Source organism: Rhinopithecus bieti, unplaced genomic scaffold, assembly GCF_001698545.2.
Source record: "Rhinopithecus bieti isolate Rb0 unplaced genomic scaffold, ASM169854v2 scaffold_5341, whole genome shotgun sequence".
NCBI classification, from domain to species: Eukaryota; Metazoa; Chordata; class Mammalia; order Primates; family Cercopithecidae; genus Rhinopithecus; species Rhinopithecus bieti.
The window spans coordinates 245588-255244 of NW_016804835.1; the positions used below are offsets into that span (position 1 = coordinate 245588).

The window sequence follows — 9657 nt, forward strand, 5'->3', positions numbered from 1 at the left end:
ATAATAATTTAATAGAATAAGTTTGTAGAATAAAGATATTAAGAAAGAAAATATTTTTTACAGCAGTACAATATATTTGTGTTTTAAGGTAAGTGTTATTATAAAAGGATTAAAAAGTTTTTAAAGGTTTATAAAGTATAAAAGTTACAGTGGCCGGGCACGGTGGCTCAAGCCTATAATCCCAGCACTTTGGGAGGCCGAGACGGGCAGATCACGAGGTCAGGAGATCAAGACCATCCTGGCTAACACGGTGAAACCCCGTCTCTACTAAAAAAAATACAAAAAACTAGCCGGGCGAGGTGGCGGGCGCCTGTAGTCCCAGCTACTCGGGAGGCTGAGGCAGGAGAATGGTGTAAACCCGGAAGGCGGAGCTTGCAGTGAGCTGAGATCCGGCCACTGCACTCCAGCCTGGGTGGCAGAGCGAGACTCCGTCTCAAAAAAAAAAAAAAAAAGTTACAGTAAGTTAAAGTTAATTTATTATTGAAGAAAGAAAAATATTTTTATAATTTGGTGTAGCCTAAGTGTATAGTGTCTATGAAGTCTACAATATTGTACATTAATGTCCTAGGCCTTCACATTCACTCTCCACTCACTCACTGATTCACCCAGAGTGGCTTCCAGTCTTGCAAGCTCCATTTGTGATAAGCGCCCTATACAGGTGTACCACTTTTTATCTTTTATACCGTATTTTTACTACACCTTTTCTATGTTTAGATACACAGATACCCACTATTGTATTACAATTGCCTATAGAATTCAGTATAGCGACATGCAGTACAGGTTTGTAGTCCAGGATCAACAGGCTGTGTAATATAGCCTAGATGTGTAGTAGGGCTACAGCATCTAGGTTTATATAAGCACACTCTATGATACTTGCAAAATCATGAAATCATCGAATGATGATTTCCCCGTCGTTATGCTATGCGTAACTGTATAGGTACTCTAATTTCTTCTTTAATATTTGAAAATGTCATTTTCAGGTATATTAATACTCAAGTTGTATTATTTACTTGTAACTATATTTATTCATACTCTTTTAAACAAATATTTATTGAGCTTGTGTATATGCCAGGCACTGTGGATATAGCATGAGCAAGGAATCCAAAGGGAGGAAAATTTATAGAAATGTTGATTCACAGGCGGTCTTCAAATTTCCCATATTAAATGTTACTATGCCTAAATATCCCTTTTTACTTGTGTCTCATGCACTGGTGGCCATGCTAAGGGTGAGAACACTGTTGGTGGGTACATTCTCTGGACAATGTCTAGATTGCCAGGAGTATGGCCAGACTGAGCCAATGCCCTCCATCCTTACACTTCAACAGTGGACGCATATGACCCTTGGACCACTGGGAGTTAGGATCTTGCTCACTTCCATGGACCTTATAGACTCTCTAATATCCTTTTCTGCTCTGAGGTTGTGAGGAGGATGAAGAGAAGTAGAAAGTGGAGGAAGCTTGAACTGAACAGGTGGACACCCCACTGGCTCCAGAAGCCTTGGCAGGCCCTAACAACACTTGATGGTGCCTCTCCCTCTAAGGCGGTGCCTCTCCCCCTAAGGCTCCCCCTCCCTGTAGCGGTTCTCACTCATCTCCAGGGCCTCATGGGCTTGAAGAAGGCAGAGACTGCAGGCACCAACATTAGATATTGTATAATAAGCATTGGCTCTTAGGGAATAGAACCCTTTACGAACGGGAGACTGCATCTTCAGTCATTTGGCTTTCAACCACTTTTCTGGACTGCATGATGTAGAGAAGTGGTAGACTGCTAAAAGCCTTCATTATGGAATGGTGTTTCTAACCATGCAGGATTTTTTTGCTTTCATTTCACAAGAAAATCTAACATTAGTATCAGTCAACAAATTATAATAAGCCTGCTAGAATGTTCATTGTGTCTTGGCAGCAAGGAAAGATGTGAAAACTAAATTGATGTTTGTGCCCAAGCAAGAGCATATTATTTTGGCTGTATTTCCATATGATTAAGCTGCATCCTCTATGCCCACCATTTTGCCATCCCAGAAGAAACAAATTTGGTCTTGAATCATTGTTAAATATTCTCTCATTGTTCTAATAACAGAAATGTTTAAGACAAGTTAGAAACATCCAGCCCACAGTTCCTGCTTCATTTTACATCTTAGTGATTATTTTCAAGTACAGCCAAAACATCCAGATGGAGAGTCAACTATCTGGTCTATCATCCAGATGTGTTTCGTCTAGACATCTACATATATTCGCAAAACAGCTGGATAACCGAAGACTATTTATTCATCTTAATTTACTGGCTTTGGATAGACACTCTATCTAAATACAGAGCTTGATTTATGGTTGTAAAAATTACACAGTAGTTGAAAAGATATATGCAGAGAAGTTTTTCTGCCAATTCAGTGGAAGATAAATACCATCGGTGCATCAGTAGAACTATTCTTGGCAAGTAACTATTATTCAGTTCTCCATTGTCATCTGTTAAAAAAATAGAACAAGAAGTGAGGAGATAACAGTGCTACTCTTTACTTTTTCTAACATCAATAGAGAAGCAATAGTGTCATAGTGTCAAAAATTTTTCATAGACAAATGAATTTTTTTTTTTTGGAGACGGAGTCTCACTCTGTCACCCAGGCTGGAGTGCAGTGGCACAGTCTCGGCTCACTGCAACCTCTGTCTCCCGGGTTCAAGTGATTTTCCCGCCTCAGCCTCCCAAGTAGCTGGGACTACAGGTGCCCGCCACCACGCCCAGCTAATTTTTCTATTTTTAGTAGACATGGAGTTTCACCATATTGGTTAGGCTGGTCTTGAATTCCTGACCTTGTGATCCTCCTACCTCAGCCTCCCAAAGTGCTGGGATTACAGGCGTGAGCCACCACGCCTGGCCGACCAGTGATCTTTTACCTCCTACTTTGGCTAGTATTTCCTTGCAAGTAAAGGTGGGTAGGTCTTACCCTTCCTCTGGTCTACAGTTGACAGATTTCATAAATAAAATTCAGAACAATCAGTTAAATTTGAATTTAAGAGAAACAAGATTAATTTCTTTATTGTAAGTATGTCCCTGGCATTATTTAGGTCATACTTACACTAAAAATGTTTGTCAGAAATTCAAATGTAACTGGTCATCCTGTATTTTATCTGGCAACTCTGCTCTGGTTTAACTCTGGTTTCTATAGTAATCAATTTAATAAATAACTACTCCCATGTGGGTTGACTTTCTTTGTGCAAGGGATAACCCAATATGCCGTGGTGGATACGAAAACAACAACACAAGGAGCATACAGCTGTAAAGTGTATAATCTAGTAGCAGATATGATGTGTTTGAATGTAGAATGCAGTAAATTGTGCTATTCACATTCGTCTGAGTCAAAAGACCAAGAAACAATTATAGAGGCATTTGCTATGTGCTATAAGGAATTACAATGGGATGTGAGATGGGGGAAAAGGCAAGCAGCGTTCCTGACCAAGGAAACTAGGAATGGTACTATGAACATCTGAGAAGGCCCTGAAGCAGAATTTCAATGAAGGGAATATGACCAGTGGATGGTGGTAGAAAGGCACAGGGAATGTTCCAGAAACATTAAGTGGACAGTGTGACTGGGGTATGAGCTGTGGGCAGTAAACTGAAAGAAATGTGGAGGGCAGTGAAGCTGGAGAGACAGACTGGGGTCCATCCAAAAGGCCTTAAATACCAAGGTACAGAGACTGAACTCTGTTCCACAAGCAACTTGCCTCTGAATAGAGGAATAGAGGAAAGTGAGAGCATCAAGAGATCCAAAAGAGATGAAAGGAGAAAAGGCTCGTACCAAACATCTCAATGCAAGTGTGCAGCAGTTCATCTAATGTTGCTGCTTTCCCAAGGCCACTTGATCCCATGGTTATTTAGCCGTTGTCAAAAAACCAGAGACATTTTCAGCATCAGATAGACCATCTCCATAATCATGCAAGTCAGTGACGTTAGTGCCTAGTGGTGACCTGTCCTTAGTTGTACTTCAAGAAAACTCTAAAAAAAATTAAAAATTTAAAAAAACAAGAGAAAGTTATTAGACTAGAGTTCAGAACCCCATTAGAGCATCACTTTCTGACCTGAAAAGATAATGACTTCCATAGACAGTATCTTTCTACAAGAAAAGTATCAGTGACTGAGATTACATCAACCTTTATGATGCCAAAAATACCTACTAAGCTGTTCCTGGGGATGGATGGTGCTTGGAGACCATGGAAATGTTCCCTGTTATATACCATTCCACTTCACAACTGAAATTTTTTAATGCAATGTTTTATACTTTCCTCATATCTTTTTTTTTGTTTTGAGACAAAGCCTCACTTTGTCACCCAGGCTGGAGTGCAGGAGTGCAGTAGTACGATCTCGGTTCACTGCAGCCTTGACCTCCCGGGTTCAAGCAATTCTCCCACTTTCGACCCCCTAGTAGCTGGGACTACAGGCACACATCACCACTCCTGGCTTTTTTTTTTTTTTTTTTGTAGAGATGGGGTTTTGCCATGTTTCCCAGGCTGGTCTTGAACTCCTGACCTCAAGTGATCTACCTACCTCAGTCTTTCAAAGCGCTAGGACTACAGGTGTGAGCCACTGCACCCAGCCACCTTTCCTCATCTTCTTAAGTGATAAGATATTCAAGAATATTATAAATGTTACTTGGTTTAGTATTAATAAAAGAATATGTAAGAAAAAAAATTTAGATGCAAATATATTTATAAACATTATCCTCAGTGATTCATAAATATTCAACAACTATAAAAAATTCTACTTGCCTGAGAGTAAGATTATTCCTTGCAGTGGTAAAAATACTACTGTTAATTTACTGAACACCCACATTATGTGCTATGCGCCATTCCAAATGTTTTGCATATATTGTCGAACTCGACCTTCACAACAGTGCTGTGAGGTAGTAATTATTATTCCCAGTTAACAGATGAGTTGATGGGATTCACAGTGATTTAGCAACTTACCCAAAACCATACAATTATCAAGGCCTAGAATCAGGACTCCACTATAAAATAAAGCGTCTGTGTTCCCTTTCTCCCTTTCTTCTTACTACTTCTACAAGCATGGATATCACAAACCATCATAGTTTTGCCTGCTAATCTAGTGTAAAGGGTATCACTCCTCCACATCATCTCAGAAAGAAGATGTAAAGCAGATTATCTGTTACAGAGGTAGAAAGAATATGTGGGGATGACAGCTATCCCATTTGCCAGCACTGTCATGTGGAAAACATGATTGGCAATAGCCTCTTATAGTTGCTTACACTCAAAAGCATCGCTGCTGGGTAGACATCATCACTTGATTTTACAGAGTAGGTCCTTGATGCCAGGTCCCCACAGGACTTGGAGCAGGAGGGAGGCTGTTATGATGTAAGACATTTATCCACTTTAGATATTTTAGTAGGTAAATGCAGCCATTGAGGATTCATCTCATGAGCTGTTGAAAGTCAATGTCTATTTTACTCTCGAACTTTATTTATTCAACTGGCAATCACTGAGCACCTGGCCTATGCCAGGCACTTGGTTAGGCATTGAGGCTGCCAAGATGAACAAATCATTGTCCCATTCTTACCTTCAACAGGCTCATAGTCAACTTCAGAAAACAAACATGTGAATGAATAGGAAAAAATACCTAATGTCCATATGATGGTTGTATTAGTTCAGTGAGACCACTGGAGTGACATTGGAATGAGTCTGTTCACCAGGCACATAACTCTGGGGGAAAATGTTTGCCCTCTATTCATTCTGTGAAAGAACCAGATTCCTGTGCTGAAGGTACCATTCTTAGAACATAAAATAAAGGGTTATTTCAAGTGTTCAATAAAAACAGCAGAAACGCTGGATCAAATGTTCTCCCAATTCTGCTGCTCAAATGATTTGTGAAAGCAGATTATTAAAGTCATCTGGAACTAACTCTTTTATATCTTTCAACAAAGTTACCTTACCGGTAAGGCCTTTCCTGCCCTATTTAAAACAATGCACCTCTCAGCTCTCACCCACCTCTCACTTGGCATGTCCTACCGCCCTTCCTGGATTTATTTTTCTTCATAACACTTAACACTATCTGACAAACTATATATTTTACTTGTTTATTTGTTTTTAAATCTCTATAGTGCCATAAACATAAGCTCCAAGATTGTAGAGATTTTTGTGTTTGTTCTCTGGTATACTCCTTAACGCCTAAGGTTTTGCTTCTCACATAAAAGATACTCAAAAATTATTCACTACATTAATGAACGAGTGGATTAATGGATGAGGAAATAAATATCATGAAACTTGTCACAGGTTTGTCTTTGAATATGAGTATATTTATGTGAGTGTGTATAGATACCATATATTTTAAGAGACTTTTAAAGTTTGTTTACTAAATCAGCTTTAAGTAAACATCACTGGAACAAAAATTTCTGCCAGTTTTCTAAACTTAATATAATCGCCTATATTAATCATGAGAACTTGCCTTTTCCAAGACATTCTGGGGCAGAACTTCTCTGATTCCTCTAATGTCAACTCTATCAGTACCCTTAAAAGTCAAGATTGAATAATTAACAAGTTTGATTACCTTCAGGTGTATACAGACTTTTTTTTTTTATCCTGTTACTCACTGAACAGTAGACATATTACTTAGAACAAATAGGCCTAGACTAAACTGGTTTCTCAATTCGAAACCAAAATTATTCAACTGAGCTGTTTGGGGAAGGTGTTGACGTCCCCATAAGGGGTTAGAGATAACCTGGAACCAAAGACTCATCACCATGTTTAGGGTTATATTTCTGATCTGCAAAGAAACTGGCACATCATGGGCCAGGTAGGCCGGGCTATCAGGTTACAATCTGTTTCTGCAATCAATAGATGTGTCTGAGTCTCTGCTCCGCCTTCTGTCACCTGCACATTTACCTGAGGTCTCATTTCCTATGTGTGGACATTATTGTGTCTACAACTGCCTTTTTCAAAACAAGGCTTCTTTATTACAAAAGCAATATACACTTATCATTTAAAAGAGGACATTAAGGAAAAAGTTATCCTTAATCTCATCATCCAAAGATAACTCCTATTAACATCATAGCATGTTTGTTTTAGTTTCTCTAGGCATGTTTATTTTTTAATGAGAATTCTTACATAATTTATGACAATTTAAAGAAATACTTACCTGTTGTTTCCATACAGATAGAGTTCCAAATCTGAAATAATTTTAAGGGCAGTTAGCACCATTGGGAAATGCATGGAAGACGCAGTCTGTAGAACTGGTTTATTCAACCTGAGTGATAAGTACTTTGGAGAACCTGACAAAAGAACAGAAAGAAGCCCCCAAACAGAATTAGATCATGATAACCCCAAAGAATCCACATTGTGTTAAAGCATTTTCAAAAACTTTGAGTTACAGGTGGTATTTGAGATTTTGTCTAAACTTCACCCACAACATCAATTAACAAGGGCAAATATTCAAAATAGTTACTTGGTAACACAATTTTTTTTTTTAATCAAGTAAGCTTTTCGCAGCCTATTAAAAACCCACATATGGGACAAAGCCAAGTTCTACACACATAGTATACACTACTATTTCATGCAAATATACTTATATCAGTGGATTACTCATTAAGAATTTCCAAACACTGACTTTGAAATGTTAGTAAATCCTTAAAACAGTCTGTGGTCGTGATCACTAAACTCTGACCCTAAATCATTACTGATAGTCTCAACACGAATGTCAATGTTATTTTAGAGCAGGTTGTTTAGTCTCCCAATGGGGACTTAAGGACTTGCTGTTTGTTTAGGACTTGCCGTAGTGTTGATAGGTGCTCTCCGACTGCGATGAAAATTATTGCTCTCCAGCATAGACATTTTCTCCCAAGTCTGAAAGGGACACAATAAGCCAAATTTCTCCCAGGGTTTGAATTATTTCTAAAAGAAAAGTGTTATTTTTAAAGGGCAATAGAGTTTTGTTGGGTGTGATTTCAAAGGCTATGATATGTTCCTATAGCAAAAGGACGTTCATTAACATGACCTGTGAAGCCTCTGTTGTCAAAAAACATCCTTTTGAGGTTGCCTAGGACAGTAAGAACTGTGCTCCCAATTTTAGAAATAATAAAAGGAAGCCAATTCCACGAAACTGATCATTAACAGATAAAAATGAGCATACCAGGCTGACTCAGAACCTCTCCATTAAAAAAAATTGGGTTTCAACATTAGGTAACCAAATGGGGAAAGTCTGACTTATCTCTGAGTAAAATGCCATAATGCTGCGTACTTTATTAGACTGTTGAAGGAGTTAGTGAGGTCACGTAAAGTGAATCCATCATGGAGCCTACAGAACGCTGAGTGCTCAGTGTGAAGCTCACACTACTTCTTCCCGTCCCATATTAAAAGTCTTTTAAGTTGAGGCCTGAAGTAGCGGACCAATTTGCAGAAGCGGCAGGGAGAGAGATGTTCATTTAGAGAAGAGAAAAGATATTCTAAGAAAAAGTACAGTGACACTGGAGCACCTATTAGTCACCAGCAAGGGACTCCAATTCCCAAAGGTTCTGAAGTCAAAGTTAGGTCATGACTGTCAGAGATGTTGTAGACTAAATTCCCAGACGGTGTCTAGGAAGTATGCCAAAATGACAGGGAAGCTTTCTCCTGGCTCTAGAATTGTAGGATTTATAAGGTGAAATATTGTAACTAATAAGTGTATAACAAATCGTTTTGAAATGATGTTGGCCATATTAGAACTTTCAACGATTGTCTTGTCTATCATATTATCTCTATTCCAAGATAAAAGAATTTCTTGAAGATCCTTCCCTGCTAATGGCAGTTATTATCTTTATGCATAAATGACTACATAAATATCTTTATATTTATATGACCTCCGTATGGAGACAAAGAGATTTTTCTAAATGACTAAAAAACAAGTGGTAATTGTTACAAACTTTGAAGTCTTAAAGATTAATGCCAAAGATGTCAGCATTCATTGTTCTGGAAATATACAAACTTAATTTCTCTTTATCACCACAGACACATGAGTTTTTTTTAAAGTTCTGTGATTATATTACCTGATACTCCACAGGAGAATTGAGATTGAGTTTAGTAAATGAAATGACAGTAAAAACTCTGAAAGATAATTAATTTTTTTGATAAATACTTACCGAGGATCTACTAGACACCAGACACTGAACAGAACACTAGAGTGGCTGGTGGAAGGGGCTGGTGTTGGGGAAGGGAAGGATAAATGGATAAGCAAGACAGACACAATCCTTGCCTGTATAGTCTAGCAAAGACTGAAAGGAAGAATTACAATAAAATATCCTATGGAGCACAGAGCAGGTAGGGAGGGGCACTAATTTAGTCTAGAAGACTGAGGAGTTTTAGCTTGGTAAAGAAGATGACAATTATGAGAAATCGAGGCCGGGCGCGGTGGCTCAAGCCTGTAATCCCAGCACTTTGGGAGGCCGAGACGGGCGGATCATGAGGTCAGGAGATCGAGACCATCCTGGCTAATACGGTGAAACCCCGTCTCTACTAAAAAATACAAAAAACTAGCCGGGCGACGAGGCGGGCGCCTGTAGTCCCAGCTACTCGGGAGGCTGAGACAGGAGAATGGCGTGAACCCGGGAGCCGGAGCTTGCAGTGAGCGGAGAGCCGGCCGCTGCGCTCCAGCCTGGGCGTCAGACCAAGACTCCGTCGCAAAAAAAAA

The 9657-nt window shown here is 39.1% G+C and overlaps 1 protein-coding gene across 4 annotated transcripts in view; it reads right to left on the minus strand.

Annotated features, from left to right (window-relative positions):
* The window catches only part of RASGRP3 (RAS guanyl releasing protein 3), a 131505-nt gene that overhangs the window by 46531 nt on the left and 75317 nt on the right, over window positions 1-9657 (minus strand). For all 4 annotated transcript variants that reach the window (XM_017870617.1, XM_017870620.1, XM_017870618.1 and 1 more), the window contains 3 exons: window positions 7135-7267; window positions 3788-3984; window positions 2357-2459 (listed from right to left, as the gene is read on the minus strand). In XM_017870617.1, the coding sequence (XP_017726106.1) occupies window positions 2357-2459; window positions 3788-3857 (173 nt within the window). In that variant the 5' untranslated portion in view covers window positions 3858-3984; window positions 7135-7267. The remainder of the gene's footprint in view (window positions 1-2356; window positions 2460-3787; window positions 3985-7134; window positions 7268-9657) is intronic.